Consider the following 22,470-nt stretch of genomic DNA (forward strand, 5'->3'; position numbering starts at 1 on the left):
GGACCCCTGACTATGATTGGATAATTCGGATGAAGGCGGTGATGGGGAAGAAGGGCGGGAACAAATCCCAGAGACAAAGAAAGAAGGCCTTTGGGTGGGGCAGCCGGAGGGGCCCCTAGCCCGAGGTCCCTATATAAAGTCTCGATGCCGGGGCCGCGGCTCCAGGTAGCTGAGCGGGAGGGGACCCGGGCCTCAGCCCGAGCCCCCGACCTCCACGCCCCTCAGCCCAACGCCACGGTGGGGGCGGGGCCTCGGGGCGGGGCTATGAGGAACAAGTAGGCGGAGCGGGGCGGGGCAGCTAAGAGAGGTCCCCGGATGGGGCCATGGCGAAGCCCGAGGCTCTGGGGGCTGCCGGCGGCCGCAGTGGGGAATCCCCGGGAGAGGCGACCATGAGTGTGTCCGGAGGAATCACGGTCGAGGCAGACGCCGGGCCGCCCTCCAGCGTAGTCCCGTTTCACGGTTCTGGGCCCTCCCTGCACCCCGGGGGAATCGTAACTCGCAGTCCTGAATCTAGCCGGCCCTCCGGGGGCGTAGCAGTCCTCGGTTCCGGACCCAACCAGCACCCTGGGGAGGTTGCGAACCTCGGCACTGGGTCCGGCCCGTACCCAAGCGGATTACATGGCCCCTTCCCTGAAACTAGAGTATCCGGGACCTACAGGCTCGGGTCCGAGGGGTCTGGGGCGTACAACTCCGGACGCAGTCCGCGCTCCAAGTCAACTTGCTTGCACTCCCACAAACCTTGTGAGGACCGGCCCCGGAGCATCCTAAAAAGCAACGGCTCCGTCTTGATGCAGAAATCCCCCATTGCGGAGAAGTAAAGAGCTCAGCTCGGTTGCCACCCGGCTCGGAGCCCGGAGGGAGGGGTTTCGGACACTGGAGGGGGCGGGGCTAGGAGGAAGGGGCGGGGTCCTGAGAACTAGAAGAGAGAGTAGCTGAGGGCTTGGGCGGGGGGTGGAATCTGAGCTTCCAGGCCTCCGGGAGAGCAGGTACAGGGTAAACGCTGGCTACACCGTGTGTGATTATCATTAGGCGTGACCCCCGCCCTCACTGCTACGCCTCTGAGACTACGAGCGGTACAAGAAGTTTCTGAATGAAAGAAAGTGGGAGGGCTGTGAGGAGGAGGTCGCTGGAAGTTTTCCTACACCTTTTTGTGTCCTCCTACGCCAGGAACAAGTCTCAGCGGTGGGACGAAATGAATATCCTAGTCACCTACCACCCTGCTGACAAGGACTATGGATTTATGAAGGTGAATGAACCCAGCACTCCCTACCACAGGTGCTGAGCCCTCAGCCCTAACCTTTTAGCCCAGACCCTTCCCTATTCAAAGGCAGTGGGGGAGGCAGAGAGGCCCCAGGGATTGGATACTTCCAGATGCTTGCCCCTCACCATTGCTTACTCCCTCGTCTGCAGGCTGCAGGAGAGTGATAAGGACCTGCCTGGGGCATCCTCTCCCTCAGTGACTCCGGAGGTGCTGGCCAAGAGGTGAGAGTCCTGCCAGAGGTCAGTAGGGATGTGGGGCCTCTTTCTCCCTCCACCCCTGAGCTCTGAGGTCTGAGCCAGCTCTGCTTTTTGGCCACCAAAATGGGAGGCACTACAATTCCCATCTGGACTGACCAAGGCCAAGGTGGGGGAATTAGCCAGCTACATCTACCACCTGCCCCTCCTCATTCTCTCTGTTTGGTGCCCGCAACCAGTCTCCCTCCTCTTCAGGTTGGCAACAATGGACAATCTCTATCCCAAGGTCCTCCAGTATGGTGATACCAGAAGTTTGGGAGCTCCAGACCACTTTTCCAAGACACGGGAGATGAGGGGTGGGGATTGAGCGGAAAGGGGAGGCAGAGTGAACCGTCAGCGAGAGCCTGGCCGGAAAGCCAAGCTGTTTACAATGGCCCACAGACTCCAGTGACTTCATAAACCGCTGAAAGACACGTTACGATGAAGGAAAGGTCTTCGAGACTCAGAAAAGTTTTTCCTTCAATGATAATAAGCACGACAACAAAGCAGGCCGTGCCAATACAGGCAGTGGCGGTCGGGGCGTGATGCTGGACCCAGAGCCCAGGCCTGTGGAGAGAGGCTGGACAGGAGGACTGGCCAGAGGAGTCAACGATGAGATTGCCCTGGTCACCGGGAACCACATCCGAGAAGCCAAGGGTTAGCTGTGGTGGAGCCCCAGGGATTTGTGGGAATTGTAGTCCAGAGTCTTTGCCATACCCTATCTTTCTCAGTGGCCATTGGCCCAGGGCCTTGCTACCTGGGAGGGAGGTAATGGCAGGTGACCCCCAGGGAAGACGGAAGGCGGGTGGGGTGGGGGCCTCATCAGAATAGTCCTCAGGAAGCCCAAGAGAACCATGGGGGATGGAGAGGTCACTGGGATTTTCTAATACGGGAAGAGGCCAGAGAAGTGAGATGAGAACCCAGGGCTGGAACTTCTCCCCTGTGGAGGGGGCCATAATGGACACCTGGGGGTCCTGGATACCCTAGGTGGCCATAAGACCCAGATGGACTTGGATGATTCGGCAGATCCCCCTGCCTTCAGAAATCAGTGCCGAGGGGCGCCTGGGTGGCGCAGTCGGTTAAGCGTCCGACTTCAGCCAGGTCACGATCTCGCGGTCCGTGAGTTCGAGCCCCGCGTTGGGCTCTGGGCTGATGGCTCAGAGCCTGGAGCCTGTTTCCGATTCTGTGTCTCCCTCTCTCTCTGCCCCTCCCCCGTTCATGCTGTGTCTCTCTCTGTCCCAAAAATAAAAACAAACGTTGAAAAAAAAAAAAAAAATCAGTGCCGAGCTTCAGCCACCATCAGGTCAGGCCAGGAAAGTGGTCTGCAACAACGAAAGGAGTATTACATCAAAGGAAGATACCTGAGGAGCTCCCCCCACCCCGAGCTCGAGGAGGACACAGAAGATGAGCATGAGGAGCAGGACAGTGAGAGCTAGGCCGCGTCAGCCTGGGGCGGGGGGTGCTGACAACCCCAGACTGATGGGTGCCCCAGCCTTGACCCTGTGGTGTTTCCAGGCTCTGCAAACTTGAGCTGGGTGATTGAGAATCCCATAAGCACTGAGGTCGTCTGCTGGGCCACCCAGGAAGCCCCATTCAGGATCACAAGGCCACCAAGGACCGCCTGAAAGTGACAGTGACAAAATCGCAACCTGGTGAGGGCACCAGGCCCCAATAGCTGGCTCTTCACAAGCTCCCATTCCCCCACCCCCCCTTCTTTGCATACCAGTATACCTTCAACAGATGCTAAGAGCGGCCTTGGGCATCCTGGTGTGCAGGGCCCACGTTGTACAGAGAGGAACGAGGGAGGCTCAGAAGGGGTTGGGACCCCCTCCAGCTTGGCACTAGCTGTTGGTCCCGCGCCTCCCCCTGATTCCCCTTTGCCCCCACCCCCCTCCAGGTACCTCCCTGTCCTCCAAAGACAATGGGTCCAGATCAGAGTCAGGCTGGTGTCAGTGCCTGATATCCAAGGGGCTCACCTGGCAAAGGCCAGAAAGCTTGGAGAGGCAGCCTGGCAGCCACCGGAAGTCCCCACACCAAAACCAAAGCAGACGTCAGCCTGGGCGGGTGGGGGGCAAAGGGGCCGCCTGAACCAGCCCCGGAGAGAGGGCCTGAATGGGTGGGTTCCAGGGAGTTTCAGGGTCACGCGGGCCAGATCTCCTGCCTCCTGCAAGGAAGCCAATAACCCAGTCATTTCTCCCCAGATGAAAGCCTGCGTTTTCAACGGACACAAGAGGGGGAAGCCAAACAATGGAAAATGTAGCCAGCTGGGGATGGGGTGGGGCCCAGCCTCCCCCTGCCCACTGTCCTCAAGGTGGACCATAAAGAAAAGTGCAGGAGTCTGGGTGCTCCGAGTCGTTGGCCCTGCATGGGCCTGCTCAGCCACAGAGGAGAGGGGCGGAGGGAAGGACATCTGCATACAGGAAACCACAGCAGGCAGAGGAGCGGAGAAGAAAGCTTGGAACAGCCTGGGGCACTGGACTCAGGGAGGGCCTGGGAGGCCCAGAAGGCCCCCCCACTGCAGCAGGGGGACGGTGGGGTGGTTGGTGGGACCCCAAAACCACGAATGTACCAATGTCCTCTTTAATTCCTACGACATCTCTGGGCGGGGCGGTGGGGGGGGAGGTTGTCATGCCCATCTTCCAGATGAGGAAACTGAGGAATCAGAGAGCTTGCCCAGGGTCACACAGTCTCTGAGTGACAGAATCAGGACTGGAGCCTGTATCTGCCAGTCACCCCCAGCCCCCAGCACGGCTAAAGGAGAAAAAATCGGGGAAGGGGACTCTGGTAAGAAGGGGACTGCAGATTGTCTGTGTGGGTGGGGCTGTGGCTTTTCCTCCTGGCCCCGCCTCTGCCCCTCCCAGTACTGCCTGCAAGTGTGAGGTGAGAGCTCCTCCTTGCACACCCCTAACCCTTAGGGAAGGGATTGAGCCCCCTCCCCCACCCCCAGGCTCTCCCCAGGAGAGGACCCCCCCTCCTCCTCCTCACCAACCCCTCCTGGGGCAGGGAGCGCTTCCCCCTGCAGCCCCTGCCCGTCTGACCCCCCCGTGCAGCGGAGCAAGATGACGGTCAAGCTGGATTTCGAGGAGTGTCTCAAAGACTCACCCCGCTTCCGGTAAGTGTGCGCAGGTCTGGGTGGCAGAGGGAGTGAGGTCCGACCCCCATCCCCAATGGACACGCACACACACACACACACACACACAGGCCCTTCCCCAGGCCAGATGTCCTTCCCGGGAATGACTCTCAGCGGGACAAGATGGAGCTTCTAGGCCACTCGGAGGACTTAGTAGCACCTCTACTATGAACCCCCCAGACTCTGATGCTCTCTGCCCCCTTCACATGCAGAGGGGGCCTCTTCTAGCCCCTCTTACCCCCAGAGCGGACACTACCTCCTCGGCTCCTGGTACCCCCGCCCCTCCCCCAGCACCTGCTGGGGCGGTTAGCAACTTCCTGCCCTCGCCACATCCACCCTCCTTCTGCCCTTCCTGCTCTGGCCTGGGCCCTACTAGCTCTCAGACTGCGCGGAGTGAGGGAGGCGGCCAGGGCTTGCGGACAGGTCCCCGACCCCATCAGCCTTTCCTGTCTACGCCCTTACCCCCTCACCCCAGCCCCAGCCCTTCGGGGGCGCACAGACCAGATGGACCCAAGCTCTGTTCCCGTGACCCCTCTTTTCCCAGAGCCTCTATCGAGCTGGTGGAAGCTGAGGTGTCAGAACTGGAGACCCGGCTGGAAAAGGTGACATGGGCAGGGGACCCGGGATGGGGTAAAGACGAGAGGGGCGAGGCCAGGGAGAAAGTTGGAGACCACGAAGGAGTTCCTGGGGTTTTTGAATGCTAACCGTGCAGGGTAAATACTTTGGGGGCCATAGAGAAGCGGATGGAAGTTCTGCACCCTCAAAGAGCTCGAGGTCCTGGAAGACAAGACTCACTTGTGGGCCTTACCAGGTCCGCTGTGAGCCCGGGCCTCAGGACCGCAAGACCGCTCTGCCCCCAGGGAGCTCACAGCAGCTTTTGGGAGACAAAGCAGTGGGACACTGAAACACGGGACAGTAGGGCCCTCTGTGGCTACTCTTGATAAGATGGGCACACGCACGTGTGAACACTTCCCGCCCCCTTAGCCCCTTAGCGGGTTTGGTTTTTCTCTACAGCATTTACCCCAGTCTCACGTGTTACATACATATTGGTGCGTGAGCTTTCTACCGCCTGCGGAACAAGTTATGCCGAATTTAGTGACTTAAAACAACACACATTTGTTGGCATAGTTTCTGTAGGTCAGGAGTTGGGCGCGGCTCAGGGTCCCACGGGCTGCAGTCCATCTGAGGCTCAGGGTTTCCTTCCAAGCTCGCGTGGTTGTTGGCCGACTTCAGCTCCTTGCTGCTGTGGGACTGAGACCTTCACCTCCTCGAAGCTGCCCGGTGCCCTGTCATGTGGCCCTGCCCCTAGACAGCTTGCTTCCTCAAGGCCAGCTGGAGGAGCTTTCTAACTTTTTTTTTCATTTTATTTATTTGACAGAGAGAGAGAGAGCACAAGTGGGAGAGAGGGGCAGAGGGAGGGAGAGAGACAAACTCAAGCAGGCTCCACACTCAGTCCAGAGCCCGTGGAGGGGCTTGATCCCATGACACTGGGATCATGACCTGAGCTGAAATCAGGAGTCAGAAGCTTAACCGACCGAGCCACCCAGGCGCCCCAATGACAAATTAACATATATTTTTTAATTAAACTGTTGTCCTTTGAGTTAATTGCAGACTCACAAGAAGTCACAAAGACAGTAGAGGTCCCATGGACCCATCGCCCAGCTTCCCCCAATGGTGGCATTTGGGGTAATGCTAGTACTTTACCAAAAGCAGGAAATTGACGTCGTCATGGTACAATGACTGTCTGTGGACCTTACCTGGATTTTACCTGTTTTGCATATACCGTTGACTTTTGAACAACATGAACATTAGGGGCACTGACCACCCCCCCCCAGCACAGTCGAAAATTTACATATAATTCTTAAATCCCCAAAAACTTTACTGATAGCCTGCCACTGACCAGAAGCCTTACCGATAACGTAAACGGTTAATTCACACGTATTTTATGTGATATGTGTATCGTATGCTGTCTATACAATAAAGGGAGCTAGAAGAAAGAAAGTGTTATTAAGAAAATCATAAGGGGGCTCCTGGGTGGCTCAGTCGGTTAAGCGTCTGACTTGGGCTCAGGTCATGATCTCACAGTTCATGAGTTCGATCCCCACGTCGGTCCCTGTGCTGACAGCTCAAAGCCTGGAGCCTGCTTCAGATTCTGTGTCTCCCTCCTTCTCTCTCTCTCTCTCTCTCTCTCTCTCTGCCCCTCCTCCACTCACACTGTGTCTCTCTCTTTCTCTCAAAAATAAATAAACATTAAAAAAAAATACTCATAAGGAAGAGGGACACCTGGCTGGCTCAGTCATTGGAGTACGTGACTCTTAATCTCAGGGTCATGAGTTCAAGCTCCAAGTTGGGTGTAGAGTTAAATACATACATACATACATACATAATTAAATTTTTAAAAAATCAGGGGTGCCTGGATGGCTCAGTTAGGTAAGTGTCCAACCCTGAATTTGGCTCAGGTCATGATCCCAGGGTCATGGGATCGAGCCCCCATGCCGGGCTCAGACCTAAGTGTGGAGCCTGCTTGAGATTCTCTCTCTCCGTCTCCGCCCCTCCCTCCGTCACTCACACACCCGGACACGCACGCACTCTCTGTGTCTAAAAGAAAGAAAAAAAGCACAAGCAAGAGAAGATAACATTTACTGTATTTATCACAAAAAGTCCACTTCTACATGGACCAGCGCGGTTCAAACCCCTGCTGTGCGAGGGTCGACTGTCCTTTTTTTTCAAAACAAAACAAAACAAAGTCTGTGTGTACCATTCAACGGCGCTCTGTCACATGCCAGCATCTCGTTCAAGCCCTTAAACTCACCGCAAGGAGCTCTTGAGATACCCTCCCCTGCCTGCTCTGATCTGCTCATCCGTTCTTCTCCGGACGTTTGTCATTGCTACACTGTTACTTAAGTGAAGCCATACGCTGTGTGACCTCTCAAGATTAGCCTTTTTTGTCCTTGTTCTCTCTCAGAATAACGCCCCCCCCCCCCCCGAAGTTCGTTCGGTTTGCTACACATTAGTACAAGTAGTTCACGTGTGGATAGTTCCTTCCCTTGCCTGGCTCAGTGCTACTCCATTGCATGGACCCCCGAAGAGGCTGAGTTGTGGTTAGTTCCCTGATTGTGACTGACCCTGTCAGTCACCTTCAGGTAAAGCCATACCTCCCTGCAGCCTTCGTGAGCCCTAGGAAGTGTTTTTCAGTTTTCAAAAATCCACTGAGAACCCACGTGGCCCAAGTTCTCTTGAGCCCCCTCTGCCCAGGATTTTTCCACAGAGGTTCCCTGGTGGTCTCCTGTCCCCGGGGCCTGACCTGAGGGGCTCCACAGACACTTGTTCCATCCCTGTTGGGGTGACTCAGGCCAGAGCCAAGTCGTGTCACCTCAGGATGTAATGCGGTGACTGGTGACCGAAGATAACAAGGGCCAGAGGTCAGGAGATCTCACTTTGGTTTCTGACTCAGCCACCTGGCCCTACCAGAGGGACCCTGCTCAGGCCTGTCAGCTGTCCCCTTGTTTCTTTTATTTATGTATTTAATTAATTGATTAATTTTAACATTTGTTTATTTGGGGGAGACAGAGCATGAGCGGGGGAGGGGCAGAGAGGGACAGAGACACAGAATCCGAAGCAGGCTCCAGGCTCCGAGCTGTCGGCACAGAGCCCGACGCGGGGCTCGAACCCACAAACCGCGAGATCATGGCCTGAGCTGAAGTCAGACGCTTAACCGACTGAGCCACCCAGGCGCCCTTAGACTGCTAGAATTTAAGGCCACCCAGGCAGCACATCCATCCTGTGAGGCAGACAGTTGCGTGAGCAACTGGAGTTTCTGGGAAGCTCTGGATCCAGGCAGCCAGGGCAGGGCAGGGAGGGACACATGGAAGTGGACGCAGAAAGACGGGCTGGAGCCAGCTGACACTGGCTTCGGTGACAGGCCGGGAGGACTTTCCTTCCAGGCACAGAGCAGTGCGAGCAAAGCGGCAGAGATGAGAAAGAGCCAGCTGTGTGTTCGCAACTGGGAGTACTGGGCTGGGCCGCAGAGTTGCTTGGGCGAGGCTGGGAAGGAAGGGAGAGGGAGGGGGGGGCTGCTGTGAGGGGGTCACACAACTCCCTGCTCCCCCCTGTTGCTTCTTAGCTCCTCAAGCTGGGTAACGGCCTCCTGGAAAGTGGCCGCCATTACCTTGCGGCCGGCCGCACCTTCATTGCTGGCATTTGTGACCTGGCCCGTCTGGGTCCTCCCGAGCCCATGATGGCGGTATGTAGGGCTCCCCCCCCCCCACCCCGAGCAGGCTGGGTGGGGGGCCTGGAAGGCAGAGATCCTCTGGGATGGGAGGGGAGGGTCGGCCTGGGGTCTGCAGGGCCCAGGCCAGAGCGGGGCTGGGTCCGGAGACGGCGGCCCAGCTGCCCCACGCCTGCTCTCTCTCTGACTCTCCGTGCCCAGGAGTGTTTGGACAAATTCACCGAGAGCCTCAGCCACAAGCTGGACAGCCATGCGGTGAGCGGAAGCGGGTGGGGCTGGGGCTGGGCTGGGGGAGCCCTGGGCTGTCTGCGGCCTGACCCTCACCTGCCAGTGTCTGCTCCCCTCCCCGCAGGAGCTGTTGGACGCTACCCAGCACACCCTGCAGCAGCAAATCCAAACCCTGGTCAAGGAGTGAGTGTGGGGGGGGGGGGTACCCGGTCCTCCGTCCCTCGTCCCGTTACCACGGGGGCCTCCTTCGAGGCAGGAGCCGTGCGGTTGGGGGTTTCGGGTGGCCTGACAGCTGTCCCCCATCCCGACACCTCCTCGGAGGCCCGTCCAGAAGGCCGCGAGCGGGCCTCCACCGGGAACCACTCCGCCGGGGACCATTCTGCTGGGCTGGGGTTGGGGGAGTACAAGAGGGGTACCTGTGGTTGTGTGTTGTCCTTCCATCCCGCAGGGGTCTCCGGGCTTTCCGAGAGGCTCGCCGGGATTTCTGGAAGGGGGCTGAGAGCCTGGAGGCTGCTCTCATCCACAATGCCGAGGTCCCCCGGCGCCGGGCCCAGGAGGCCGAAGAGGCCGGAGCCGCTTTGAAGACTGCGCGGGCCGGGTACCGGGGACGAGCACTGGACTACGCACTGCAGGTGACCGCCCGGCCTGTCCCCCAGGACCCCTCGGGGCTGGAGAGGCCCCGGTGTGCGGTGGGCGGGGGCGCTATGTTTTCGAGACTCACCTGACGTCTTTCGGGGGCCCTCAGATCAACGTGATCGAGGACAAGAGGAAGTTTGACATCATGGAGTTTGTGAGTTGGGGGGGCGGCAAGTGCCACGTGATGAGGGGCCTGCTGGGCGGAGGGAAGAGGGAAAGACAGGAGGGTCCCTCGTCACCTCTGCCCCCTGCCCACCCTGTCACCCAGGTGCTGCGTCTGGTGGAGGCCCAGGCTACCCATTTCCAGCAGGGCCACGAGGAGCTGGGCAGGCTGGCCCAGTATCGCAGGGACCTGGGTGCCCAGGTGGGGCTCCGGAGAGCGGGCGGTGGTGGAGGGAGGGGGGCGCTCCAAGATGCCTCTCCTGGCCCGGTTCAGGAGAGGGGGCTGGGGACATCTGAAACGCCCCTCCCGTGCCCAGTTGCACCAGCTGGTCCTGAATTCGGCTCGCGACAGGAGGGACATGGAACAGAGGCACGTGCTGCTGAAGCAGAAGGTGAGGGTGTCCCCGCCCGCAGGAGGGTGTGCGGGGCCCTGCGCCCCGGCCTCTGCCTGTCAGCTGCCCGGGACCCTCCTGTGCCCCCAGGAGCTGGGCGGGGAGGAGCCAGAACCCAGCCTAAAGGAGGGGCCTGGCGGCCTGGTCATGGAAGGACACCTCTTCAAACGGGCCAGCAACGCATTTAAGACTTGGAGCAGGTGAGGAGAGGACCCCCAGTCACCCACACCCGCTCAGGTAAATGTTTCTTGAGTGGTTTTGTGTGCTAAGAGCAGTGAGAAAACAGACAAAACCCGCCGCCTTCGGGAAATTTCTGTTCCATCAGCAAAGACACACGGTAAACACGACAGTGAGTTATGTTACGTTACAAGGTAAGAGTGGCATCGGAGAAAAATAATAAAGCAGGGGATGCAGAGAGCTGTGGGAGGTTGCCGTTTTAAATTAAAAAAAAATTTTTTTGATGTTTGTATTTGAGAGAGAGGGAGCGTGAGTGGGGGAGGGGCAGAGAGAGAGGGAGACACAGAATCCCAAGCAGGCTCCAGGCTCCGAGCTGTCGGCACAGAGCCCGACGCGGGGCTCAAACTCACAGACCGCGAGATCATGCCCTGAGCCGAAGTCGGAAGCTTAACCGACTGAGCCCTCCAGGGGCCCCGGGGTTGCAGTTTTAAAGAGGGTGGTCAGGAAAGGCTTCATGAGAAGGTGACTTCTGAGTGAAGACTTGAAAGATATCTGGGGGGAGAATGTTCTAGGCAGAAGGAGGAGCCAGTGCCAAGGCCCTTGAAAAGCCCAGGGCATTGGAGAAACAGAGAGGGCACTTGGGTGCGGACGCGGGAGGGAGGAAGAAGCGGTCGGAGGTGCAGTCGGAGCTCACAGAGACGTGAGCCACGATAGGGCCTTGTCGGCTTCCGGCTTCCGGCTTCCGTAGGGACTTAGGAGCCACCACAGGTGTGGGGCAGGGGTGTCACCTACTCTGACTCCGCTCCTTCCCCTTCCAGGGCCACTGCCAGCCCGTGCAGGATATTTGTGCAAAGTAGAAAATTGCGCCCCTTCCGTAAGAAACTTCCATCTGTCAAAAAGTTGTGGCAATAGACTTGGGGCGCCTGGCTGGCTCAGTCAGTAGAGCGCGCAACCCTTGGTCTCTGGGGTTGTGAGTTCCAGCCCCATGCCGGGTGTAGCGACTATTTAAAAATATACTGCAGAGGAGCCCGGGGGGGTGGGGGGGGCTCAGTCGGTTAAGCATCCAGGTTCGGCTCAGGTCATGATCTCACGGTTCAGGAGTTCAAGCCCCACGTCAGGCTCTGTGCTGATGGCTCAGAGCCTGGAGCCTGCTTTGGATTCCGTGTCTCCCTCTCTCTCTGCCCCTCCCCTGCTCACTCTCTTTCTCTCTCTCAAAATAAAGAAGCTTAAAAATATATATAGAAATATATGTACTGTACACATTTTAAAAATTGGAGCCGTAGACCAGTTTTATCGGAAAAGCATTTTATTGCCATCTGCTGGAAAGTTGTCTTCCCAAATGTATCCAATCTGGGTTGTTGGAGATGTGAACAGCACCGCCTTCCGGGTCCCGACCTGCACGGCTCCGCGGCCCTGCTCTGGAGCATCTGACTGGATGGGACGGTCAGCCCAACCCTCCCAGCAAGATCCTTACGGGGCAGAGGGCGCAGCCTCTGTGCTGTTTCTGTCTCGAGCTCATCCCAGGGCTGCCCGTGTCCACAACTCTCTTTCCACCTCCTTCAGACGCTGGTTCACTATTCAGAGCAACCAACTGGTTTATCAGAAGAAGTACAAGGTAGGGAGACGCGTCCTGGCTGCCCCGGGCCCAGGGACGCTCCGCCCTGGCTGCAGCCGGCCGGCTGGCCCTCACCACCGTCCCGTTCCAGGACCCTGTGACTGTGGTGGTAGACGACCTTCGTCTCTGCACCGTGAAGCTCTGCCCTGACTCGGAAAGGCGGTTTTGCTTTGAGGTGGTGTCCCCCAGCAAGTGAGTGCAGATGTGGGGGGCGATGCCCTGATGCAGCTAAACCTTTACCGACAGGAAGGCAGGCCAATCGTAGGGGCGTCTTGGGGGCCCCTGTGTAGCACCAGGCATTAACGCTTTGGTGGCTGGATTGGGGGGCAGCGTGGGGGGGGAGGGTGCCTTTAGGGGCAGGGGATGGGGTGACGGGGGATACTTAGAAAGATGGGACCAACTGGTGCCAAATTTCTATCCGGCTGGTATCTCGTATCTCTTTACGGCGGGTACCAGCTGAATGGCAGGTGAATGTCAGCCCGCCTATCTCCCCCACGTGGCTCCCCCGGCCTCAGAAGCCTCCCCGCCCCACTGTCCCCTCCTGCCCAGGTCCTGCTTCCTGCAGGCCGACTCGGAGCGCCTCCTGCAGCTGTGGATCAACGCCGTGCAGAGCAGTATAGCCACGGCCTTCAGCCAGGCCCGCCTCGACGACGGCCCCTGGGGGCCAGGCCAGGTGCCTTAACAGGAGGGTGCGGGGGCCCGGCTGCCCAGGGAGACGAGGCACCCCTTCCCCAGGCCCCATGGCCACTCTGTCTCCCCCCGTCTCGCCCAGGGCTCAGGACCCCTGGCCGTGGGCTCCTCCGCCACGCTGGGCTGTGGCGGAACCGCCAGGGGACGGGAATCCGGCGGTGCTGGGCACGTGGCAGCCCAGGTGCAGAGCGTGGACGGCAACGCCCAGTGCTGTGACTGCCGAGAGCCAGCCCCCGAGTGGGCCAGCATCAACCTTGGTGTCACCCTCTGCATCCAGTGCTCCGGGATCCACAGGTCACCACCCATGACCCGAGCGCCGGGGGCTGCTCTCCTTCTGGCTGCGGGGGGGGAGGGGGGGGTTGGAAGGGGGGGGTGGGAGGGGGCGGGATTGAGCCCATCACACAGACCCCTCCCTCCCACCCTGTCCTGGCCTCCTTTCTTAGATCCTGGCCGGCCCTGGGCACAGGGTCCTGGTCTGGCCAGAGATGCTTAGTGGCTTGACCGTGGGGTCAGAGGTCTTGAGGGTAGGGGAGCCGATGGAGAGCAGCGAGAGAAGAGGTCACTAGGCCCCAGCAAGTCTATGAGGCCCTCCGCCCGGGTCAGCCTGGCAGAAGGAGGGGAGCAGCAGGGCGAGAAGAGGGAAACTGAAGGCCCTGAACGTGAAATGTGGGAGGGTGAAGCGGGACGGTGAGCAGAGCAAGGCCACGTGGCCCGCTGCCCTGCCCCCACCCGGCCAGCACCTCTGCTGCAGGGGGGCCCTGCCTCCAAGTCCTCCTGGGGAGCCGCGGCTGCTGCCACCCCACAAGGGGCCTGACCCCCGCTCTGGCCCTCCAGGAGCCTTGGAGTTCATTTCTCCAAAGTCCGGTCCCTGACCCTTGACTCGTGGGAACCAGAGCTGGTGAAGGTGACTGGCGGCGGGGGGGGGGGGGGTCTCCTGATGGGAAGGGGGATGTGGGGGGGGGGGGCTGAGTCCAGGGGCTGCAGAGCCCTGAGGACTCAGACACTCACCTCTCCCCTCCACCTGTCTCCGCCTCTGCCTGGGCCCACCCGAAGCTCATGTGCGAGCTGGGGAATGTAGTCATCAACCGGATCTATGAGGCCCGGGTGGAGGCCATGGCCGTGAAGAAACCTGGGCCCAGCTGCTCCCGGTGAGGTTGGGGTGTGTGTGGGGGGCTGCCCGCTGTGGGGAAGGAGGGAAGACGGTCCCCTCCTTCCCCACCACACTCTCACAGGCAGGAGAAGGAGGCCTGGATTCATGCCAAATACGTGGAAAAGAAGTTCCTGACCAAGCTTCCGGAGATTCGAGGGCGGAGAGGGGGCCGGGGGCCCCCCAGGGGGCAGCCTCCCGTGCCCCCAAAGCCTTCCGTCCGGCCCCAGCCCGGGAGCTTCAGATCCAGGCCAGGTAGAGGGCTGCTAGGGCATCGACTGAGCCCGGCTGTGTGCCCCGTGAGGAGGGCAGAGTACGGAGGCCCGAGCCTTCCCCTCACCAGTACTGGGGGGTGGGGGAGGGGGCAGACCACAGCAACACTGGTTTCACCAGGCAAGAGTTTGGGGGTTAAGGGAAGAATGGGAAGGAGTGTAGGGCTGGGAATAGGCTGCTGAGGGTGAGTGACGCTTGAGTTGGAGAAGGTGGTTGGACAGGGAGAGGTGAGGGACGCTGTCTATCCCCCCCTGCCCTAGGGACCCCCCCACACATGCACCTCCCACCCCGCACCATCCCGCCTGCACCTCGTACCGAAGTCCCCAGCGTCCTGAAGGCCCTCCCGAAACTGAGAAACGACCTGTCCCATTAGAGCATCTGCGAACTGTGCTGAGGGTCTCTTCCCACCCCCTAACAGAGCCCCCCTCTGATGACCTGGGCGCCCTCCACCCTGGGGCCCTGCTGTTTCGAGCTGCTGGGCATCCTCCCTCCCTGCCCACCATGGCTGATGCCCTTGCCCACGGAGCTGACGTCAACTGGGTCAACGGGGGTCAGGAGAATGCCACTCCGCTGATCCAGGCCACGGCTGCTGTGAGTCCTGCCCACTGCCCCGCCCCCACCGTTAGGCTCCTTCTCTCCCATTCCCACGGGGAGTCTGAGCCCTGCTCCTACCCCTCCTCCCACCCTGGAGAGAGTGATAATGATAACCCACAGACACTGGGTTGCGAAGGGTGTGTGATTTGGGGGCAGACAACCTGGGTTTGAATCCAAGCTCCCACCGCTTACAGTTGTGAACCTCTCTGTGCCTCAGTTTGCCCACCTGCGAAATAGGGTCAGCATACCTCATGTGAGGCTGGACTGTGGCTTTAACGCATGACCTACTGTCAAAAGCTAGGGCAGAGCCTGACCCAGCCGAACCCTTACACTCCTGGCTCCCCTACCCCACCCTCTCAGCCGATCCCATCCGAAAGTATCTTTGGCCTGCTTCTGAAGATGCCACCTTCCCTCCCCGCTTGCAACTTCTCGCTGCAGAATTCTCTTCTGGCCTGTGAGTTTCTCCTCCAGAACGGGGCGAACGTGAACCAAACGGACAACCACGGCCGGGGGCCGCTTCACCATGCGACCATTCTCGGCCACACGGGGTAGGGGCCGCGGGGATGACGGCTGTGGGAAAGAAGGCTCGGGTAGGCCGAGTGGCCGGCTGACCCTCGCTGTCATTTCTAGGCTGGCCTGCCTGTTCCTGAAACGGGGGGCCGACCTGGGAGCCCTGGACTCAGAAGGCAAGGACCCGCTGACCATCGCCATGGAAACAGCCAACGCTGACATCGTCACCCTGTGAGGAGGCCTGCGGGGCGGGGCTAGAGCTTGCCCTGCCCCCCTTGGGGCGGGGCTAGAGCTTGCCCTGCCTCCTTGGGGTGGGGCTAGAGCTTGCCCTGCCCCCCTTGGGGCGGGGCTAGACCTTGCCCTGCCCCCTTGGGGCGGGGCTAACGCCCAGACGGCCTGGGCCAGGCTGGAGAAGTGCTGTCCCCAGCGCAGATTGGGGCGTGGAGTGGGAAGGGGGCCGGGTAGGGTCCAGGGATGGTGAGTTCGTCCTGAGTGAGGGACGTCGATGTTGTCGAACGCCTTTAAGCACTGGACCCCGGGGCAGCAGATGAATTAAACCACCCAGCTTACAGGATGGGAAGTCCGAGTGGGGGGAGTGAAGCAAAAGTCACTCATACGTTCATTGCTTCCCCTTCAGGCTGCGACTGGCAAAGATGAGGGAGGCCGAAGCGGCTCAGGGCCAGGCAGGTAACGTACCCCCCGCCCCCGCCCCACACTGTAATTCGGGGCTTCTGGCCCCCGAAGCCCGGTCCCCGTCGCGCCCAGCTGCACTGATTAATGTCATACTTTTGCAACAAATCTGTGTGGGGCGCAGCTGGTGCGCCGGGTCCTCGGAACAAAGCGGAGAACCCGCGAGGGCGCTGCGCGTCGGCGCCGCTGTCCCTCCGGCCACGCCTCCAGCGCGCCCGCGGGCCGCGGGTCCCCCCACCCCCACCCCGCGCTCGGCCGCGCCCGCCCAGCCCTCCCTCCCCCCACCCAGGAGACGAGACGTATCTGGACATCTTCCGCGACTTCTCCCTCATGGCGTCGGACGACCCGGAGAAGCTGAGCCGGCGTAGCCACGACCTCCACACTCTTTGATCCCAGGCCTTCGTGGGCCCGCAGCCCCCAGTCCCCTCTCCCCGGCCGCTGGCCCCTCGGTCAATAAAGCCGCCGTGCTTTGCGCTTCCCGTCGTGGTTCTTTGGCAGGGCGCCGCCTTCGGGCCGGGCCGGGCCGGGGACTGGGCGCCGCGGCTGCCAGGGTGCGCGGGCGGTTGGGGTTTGCGAGCTCGAGTCACGCGAGGGGCGCCTTCCGGACAAACTAGGTGGTAGCTTCGCCGCAGCCCTGGCGCCGGGCGGCCCCGAGGCGGGGCTCTCGGGCTCGGGCGACGTGGCCAGACGAGTCCGGCCGGGGAGAGGCCGCCCGCGTGGGCTGGGGGCCGGCCTTCCGTAGGGGAGGGTAGCTGGCGTCGGGCCGGGACGGAGAGGCTGGCTTCGGCCACCCCGGCCAGGAGGCATCCCCGGAATGCGGCGGCTCAGCACCCGCCCCCTCGGGAATTCCCTGCGTGAGCGAGCGGGGAGGGCACCGCCTCCAAGCCGGGGACCGCCGGGCCTGGGGGCCCTCGTCGAGCTGCGGACGTGAGGCCCGGCACACCTGCGGGGCCTGCGGGGCGGACGCGGCCGCATCCGGAGCGACGCACCTGAGTCACCCTGCGGACCCCACCCCCGCCCGCGTCCGCCCGCGTCCGCCCGTGTCCGCTCGTCCAGCCCGTCCGCCCCGTCTCTCCGGTTCCAGACTCTCGGCTCCCACCTCCGCTCGGGCCGCGCGAGCCGGGCGGGGGCGGGGGGCGGGGCGCCAAGGGGGCGGGGCTGTCTCTTAAAGGGCTCCCAGCCGCTGCCCTTAGGCCACTTCCTGGGGGCGGAGAGGACTTCGGCGGCTGCGGCGACACCCGTGCAGGCGGCGGCGCCCGGGTCCCGAGAACCCCGGGCGGCTTCCCTCAGAGTGCTCCGGCGCGCCCGGCTCGCTCTGAGCGTGCGCCCTCGCTCCCCAGCGGATCCGGAGCCGCTCCGCCGCCAGCTGCGCTCAGCCCCGCCTCCGTCGCCAGAGACCCGCGCCGAAGCCAGGCCCTGCCGGGCCTCCGACTGGCCCCCGGCGCCGTGCGCGGACTCGCCCGCGGCGACAGCCATCGACCCGAGAACTCGGAGGCTGGGTCCTTCCGAGGGTCGGCCTGTGCTCGCCACCGTCACCTGCTGGCTGGACTCCGGAAACCCGCTGTCTGAAGACCGCAGAAGAGACTTGCTGACCCACCGCCCTGCATCGAATGCGTCTGGGCCGAAAGCTCCCTTCCCTCTCTGGCTTCTGTTCTTTTCGGCCGGCCGTGTCTGTGCCCGGAAACCATCCCCCACTACCAACGTAGCTGGGGTGAGCCCTAAATCTTCCTGCCTTGTGTTCCGACCTGTGCATCCAACCCCGAGAGAGTCTGAACGAACCTTAGGACCCAGTTCTGCCCACGCCCGCGGAGTTTGCGTTTTCTTCTCTGTCGGTGTCTCCTGTACTCCCCAAAATTTCGCCTCCTCCTGTGCCCTCTTCGCCCCCCTCTTTTGGGGGCCCTGTGACCCTGAATGTGGGGGGCACGCTCTATTCCACCACTTTGGAGACCCTGACTCGCTTCCCAGACTCCATGCTGGGGGCCATGTTTAGGGCGGGCACCCCCTTCCCCCCCAACCTCAACCCCCAGGGAGGTGGCCACTACTTCATCGACAGAGATGGCAAGGCCTTCCGGCACATCCTCAATTTCCTGCGGCTGGGCCGCCTGGACCTGCCCCGTGGCTATGGGGAGACGGCCCTGCTCAGGGCAGAGGCGGACTTCTACCAGATCCAGCCCCTCCTGGATGCCCTGCGGGAACTGGAGGCCTCTCGGGGGACCCCCGTGCCCACAGCTGCCCTGCTCCATGCAGATGTAGACGCCAGCCCCCGCCTGGTGCACTTCTCTGCTCGCCGGGGCCCACACCACTATGAGCTGAGCTCTGTGCAGGTGGATACGTTCCGAGCCAACATCTTCTGCACCGACCCCGAGTGCCTGGGCGCCATGCGGGCCCGATTTGGTGTGGCCAGTGAGGACAGGGCAGAGGGAGGCCCTCACTTTCGTCTGGAGTGGGCCCCCTGTCCCGCAGAGCTCCCTGAGGTGGAGTATAGGAGACTGGGGCTACAGCCTCTGTGGACTGGGGGGCCGGGGGAGCTGCGGGAGGTGGTGGGCACGCCGGGCTTCCTGGAGGAGGTGCTGCGGGTGGCTCTGGAGCACGGCTTCCGCCTAGACTCCGTCTTCCCTGACCCCGAGGACCTGCTCAACTCCCGATCTCTGCGCTTTGTGAGGCACTGAAAACGCGGCCGTCCCGTCTGCCTGGGAGGGGGAGAGAACGGACAGCAAAGAGAATGAGAGACTCCCCCCCCCCCCACCACCACCTCCGAAGCCTCTTCTTAGCTCTGCCTCTGGAGCTGTGAGGGTCAGGGCTGCACCTTGACTGGAGCCCAGATGTGGGCAGGAGCTCCCAAACCTGAGCCGTGCAAAGGGTCTGGCTTGGTGCTAATCCTGGGAGGGGCGGGGAAGATCCCCTGGCTTGCTCTTGCGTGAGGCTGGGGGCCTGCAGTGTCTCCCCGTTGGAGCTCAGTATTTCAAGGGTCTAGAGAAATAGGGACACCTCTCTGCCCAGGCTAGGCCTCGCAGAACCCTGGGGGGGGACACCGAAGTGTGGGAGAAAGGAGGACTTTGAACTGCTCTGATGTGGTCTCCTGGACCGTGGCTTCTCCTGCGGCTGGATGGCCTGGCCAGGCCTGACAGAAGACAGACCAGAACATTCTGGAATATGGGAAGGGGGATCCTTTGCTCTGTCTCAAGTCACCTCCTGAGGGAGACAGAGAGGCCACACCCCACCCCACGGTGGCCTAAGGGAGCTAGGAGAATCCCATTTACAATGGGGCTGGAGCCCCACACTCTAGAAAGCCAAGTTTTTAAAGGACCCTCCATTGATGGTGGAGCTGGCCTTTGGGAAGAGGGTGGCATCTTCTTGGGCCTTGGCCTTACTGCCTTCATGTGTGCACGCGTGTCAGCCAGAGCGTCTGAGCGACGTCTGGGCCTCTCACATCCAGGCTCCCGTCCGTGTGACAGTCTCTCCGTGATCTCTGCCTGTGCAGGCCTGTTTGGGGTTGCCCAGCAACTGCTTTGGCGCTGGGTATGTCTGCCGTATGGGTGTGAGTAGATTGAGAATTAGTAGTTGAATCACGAGGGGGTGTGTGTGTGTGCGTGCACACGTGTGTTCACCTCCCCGCGTAGGCACGAAGGGCCTGTGGAGGCCTGGGTCGCCAGGGGCTTCCTGGTGAAAGGTAAGAGAAGTCACTGGGCCCCCCCCCCCCCCCCGGCCCTTGGAGGCCTGTGTAGAACTCTTGGTTGCTAAGGCAACCGAGGGCAGGTTGCTAGGAGAGAGCTGGGAAGGCCCAAGGCGGCCCAGGGCAGAGGGGAGATGAACGGGAGGGTTGGGGGAGGATGTGGTTTCTGGGTCCCCGAGGGATGGGATCCTCACGCACGAGTTCTTCACGGTGGGAGGCGGGGGGGGGGGGGGGGGGCGGACTCACTCGCTGTTTATCGCGGGTCACGAACTTACAAGAAGAAAAATAAAATTGCTTTTTGGAACCTCAAACTTGTAAAGGCTGCTGCTGAGGGCCAGGGTGGGGGTGGGGGGCACTGCCCCCTTTGCAGCAGAAGCCCTGCGTTCTCTGCCCGGTCTTCTTCTGGCCCCCAGTTCCTTGGGCCCCTGCTTTGCCCTAGCCAGAGATGGAGCGGTGGTGCTGTTCCAGAATGCTCTAGAACCCCAAACCCCGGCTGTTCCGGAACAGTCTAGAACCTCCGGGCAAAGGGTTGGATCCAGGATCGAAGCATTCCAGGCCTTCCCAGCCTACATGGGGCCAGCCTCCCTGTGCCACCTGCTAGTGGGCCTAATGTGGACGCTGGCACTAGGTGGGGTCTTCCTGGCAACCGCCCAGGCCTGTGTCCTCTGTCACCTCTCAGACCGTGACCTGTCGGGCCGCCTGGCTCGACTCTGCAACCAGGTGAAGGCTCGGTGGGAGACCTGTGAGGCCTCCTGGACCTTCCCGGCCTTTGCCTTAGGTAGGATCAGACATCCAGGGCCCGGCCCGGCAGCATGTGGCTTCCCAGCTGAGCCCCTCGGCCACCACCTGAGTCCCCAGCCCTGGGAAAGTCAGGAAAGAGTCACAGGTCCTTGCCTGTCTCCACAGATGAGGTGTCCACGAACAAAGTCATAGAGAAGACTCACAGAGTCCTGAGGGTCATGGGTGAGATCAAGGGCGAAGGCATGACCTAGGGGCTTGGATGGGCACCAGGGAGGGGGATGGGAGGAGGGACCTGGGGAGGCAGGGAAGGGTGCAAGGCAGGTGGAGACGACGGGAAGGTGTAACCGGGGAGGTGCTGGGTGAAGCGTGGGAGGTGCGCCTGCCCTGGGGAGGCCCTGGGCAATACAGCTGCCCTCTGTCTCCCCAGAGATCAAAGGGTCTCCCTCCTCACTCCCTTTATATTGGCAATGGCTGCAAAAGGTCAAGTTTCCCGAGTACACCAGGGAAGGTACTGACGGGCAGGGACCTGGGGCACCCGGGATGTCCGGTGAAGGGGTGTGTGGCTGAGTGTCTCCTCTCTCCCCACCCCTCCTTGTCTCTGGTTTCAGCTTTCTGTGCTCCCGCCTGCCGTGAGTAGAAAAGGGAAGGGGTAGGTGAGGACGGGGGACCCGAGGAGAGCCTGGCGGTGGTCCCGGAGGGAGTGGGGTACTCTGGAAGGTGGGAGCCGGGACTCCCCCGCCCCAGCTCCGGCCCCGCTGTCTCCTGCAGGGGGCAGCACCGTCCTGTACAACTGTTCCACCTGCCAGAGCTTTGCCGTGCGCTGCTGGCCTCTAAAGCGCTGCCTCCCAGGTTCCGCTCCCCGCCCTCGCCTCACCCCTGCTCAGATCTCTGAGCTCGGGCTCCCTCCCGCCCTGCCCCGCCACAAGGACAAGCGAGGTCCCCAGGATCACTCACTCCTTCCTGGGTTCCCTGCAGGAAGTCACGATCTTCGGGAAGCCAGGATTCTGCTCCTCTCTGTGTTCATAACTGTCCTGCTCCTGGGCGTTCTGAGCCTCGTGGTGGAGTGAGTGGGCAGATGGCGGGTGTGGCCTCGCCACCCTTGACCCCCCAGCACCTTCTACCACCGTCCCTGTGCCCTCTCCTCCCGGCTGCCTGCCCTGCCCCTCTCAGGCCCCCCATTCTCTGTGTCCCCTCAGGTCCAGACACTTCAAAGCAAAAAGTGACATGTGAAGACAGCCTCCCAGCCCCCACGTCCTTTGGAAGGGACCCGCCAGCCCCTCACTTCCAATCCCAAAGGCTCAGCCTTCCAGACCCTAAACCCAGCCGCCTCCGTGATCCCAGTGTCAGATGGCCTCCAGGGGCCCAGGCACCCACAGCTGGAAAGTTCCTCCCCTCCGGCCCTCAACTAATCAGCCAGAAGCAGTCACTGATTCCAGGAAAATGTCTACAGGAGGAAAGAACCCCCTCCACACACACACACACACACACACACACCCCGCCGCCCCCACACCCCCTTCTGCCTGTTCTCGGAAAGCGGGGGCTGTTTGCCCCAGAAGCTGCTCTTGGCCCTCCTCTGACTGATTGGGAATCCGGGAACGAGGGTTCTGGAAAACTCCCTCCCTTTAGAGTGGCGACCACATCAGTCAGCCTGCTGGCATGCTATCCCTCCATTTAACATTGTGAAGCCTTGGCCTCCCACAGAGGCCTCCCTCCTGCCAAGATCAAGTAAACCTGCTTTTCAGTGGCCTCCGCCGGGCCTGGCCTCTGTCTACAACTGGGGAGGGCGGAGGGGGGACGGGAGACTCGGTGTAGCACAACGGTCCTCAACTGGGTGGGGGGTGGATTTCACACCCCAAGAGGCGTTCGGCAACATCTGGAGACGTTTTTTTATTGCTTCGATCGGGGGATGTGCTCCTGACATTTAGGGGGTACACACGAGCAATGCCGCTGGCACCTTATGATGAACGTGGGCGTCCTCTGCGACACAGAGTTGATCTGCCCGACACCTCTGTCGTGTGTGGTTCAGAGACCCTGGCGTTTAGTCCGCTGGCTATCAGGAGCTTTGGGTTGGGTAGATGGACGAGGAAACG

General features: G+C 61.2%; 3 protein-coding genes across 12 annotated transcripts; all 3 read left to right on the forward strand.

The window, feature by feature from the left end:
* Positions 1 to 33: 33 nt before the first annotated feature.
* On the forward strand, positions 34 to 16,441 carry ACAP1 (ArfGAP with coiled-coil, ankyrin repeat and PH domains 1). 8 transcript variants are annotated; one of them, XM_053212320.1, is made up of 25 exons: positions 34 to 165; positions 1,168 to 1,275; positions 1,411 to 1,482; positions 3,696 to 4,606; positions 5,169 to 5,226; positions 8,748 to 8,867; positions 9,054 to 9,107; positions 9,205 to 9,263; positions 9,529 to 9,712; positions 9,826 to 9,870; positions 9,985 to 10,080; positions 10,196 to 10,270; positions 10,361 to 10,470; positions 12,011 to 12,062; positions 12,154 to 12,254; positions 12,612 to 12,735; positions 12,835 to 13,046; positions 13,587 to 13,656; positions 13,806 to 13,900; positions 13,985 to 14,154; positions 14,591 to 14,763; positions 15,205 to 15,314; positions 15,397 to 15,507; positions 15,914 to 15,963; positions 16,256 to 16,441. In XM_053212320.1, the coding sequence occupies exons 4-25, from the start codon at positions 4,554 to 4,556 to the stop codon at positions 16,354 to 16,356; spliced, it is 2,223 nt and encodes a 740-aa protein (XP_053068295.1). In that variant the 5' UTR covers positions 34 to 165; positions 1,168 to 1,275; positions 1,411 to 1,482; positions 3,696 to 4,553; the 3' UTR covers positions 16,357 to 16,441. The 8 variants fall into 8 exon arrangements, with proteins under 8 accessions (XP_053068295.1, XP_053068293.1, XP_053068292.1 ...); XM_053212318.1 differs by lacking the exon at positions 34 to 165 and adding an exon at positions 263 to 393; XM_053212317.1 differs by lacking the exon at positions 34 to 165 and adding an exon at positions 318 to 459.
* A 1,460-nt stretch (positions 16,442 to 17,901) lies between these two features.
* Positions 17,902 to 19,942, forward strand: KCTD11 (potassium channel tetramerization domain containing 11). Its single transcript, XM_053212327.1, has one exon. It carries the CDS (start codon positions 17,937 to 17,939, stop codon positions 18,633 to 18,635), a length of 699 nt encoding a protein of 232 aa, XP_053068302.1. The 5' UTR covers positions 17,902 to 17,936; the 3' UTR covers positions 18,636 to 19,942.
* A 255-nt stretch (positions 19,943 to 20,197) lies between these two features.
* Positions 20,198 to 22,141, forward strand: TMEM95 (transmembrane protein 95). Of its 3 annotated transcripts, XM_027047784.2 has the most exons (7): positions 20,198 to 20,417; positions 20,546 to 20,602; positions 20,808 to 20,888; positions 20,989 to 21,009; positions 21,149 to 21,229; positions 21,356 to 21,443; positions 21,577 to 22,141. In XM_027047784.2, exons 1-7 carry the CDS (start codon positions 20,210 to 20,212, stop codon positions 21,608 to 21,610), a joined length of 570 nt encoding a protein of 189 aa, XP_026903585.1. In that variant the 5' UTR covers positions 20,198 to 20,209; the 3' UTR covers positions 21,611 to 22,141. The 3 variants fall into 3 exon arrangements, with proteins under 3 accessions (XP_026903585.1, XP_026903586.1, XP_053068303.1); XM_027047785.2 differs by lacking the exon at positions 21,149 to 21,229; XM_053212328.1 differs by lacking the exon at positions 20,808 to 20,888.
* Positions 22,142 to 22,470: the final 329 nt, after the last annotated feature.

Source organism: Acinonyx jubatus, chromosome E1, assembly GCF_027475565.1.
Source record: "Acinonyx jubatus isolate Ajub_Pintada_27869175 chromosome E1, VMU_Ajub_asm_v1.0, whole genome shotgun sequence".
Lineage (NCBI taxonomy): Eukaryota > Metazoa > Chordata > Mammalia > Carnivora > Felidae > Acinonyx > Acinonyx jubatus.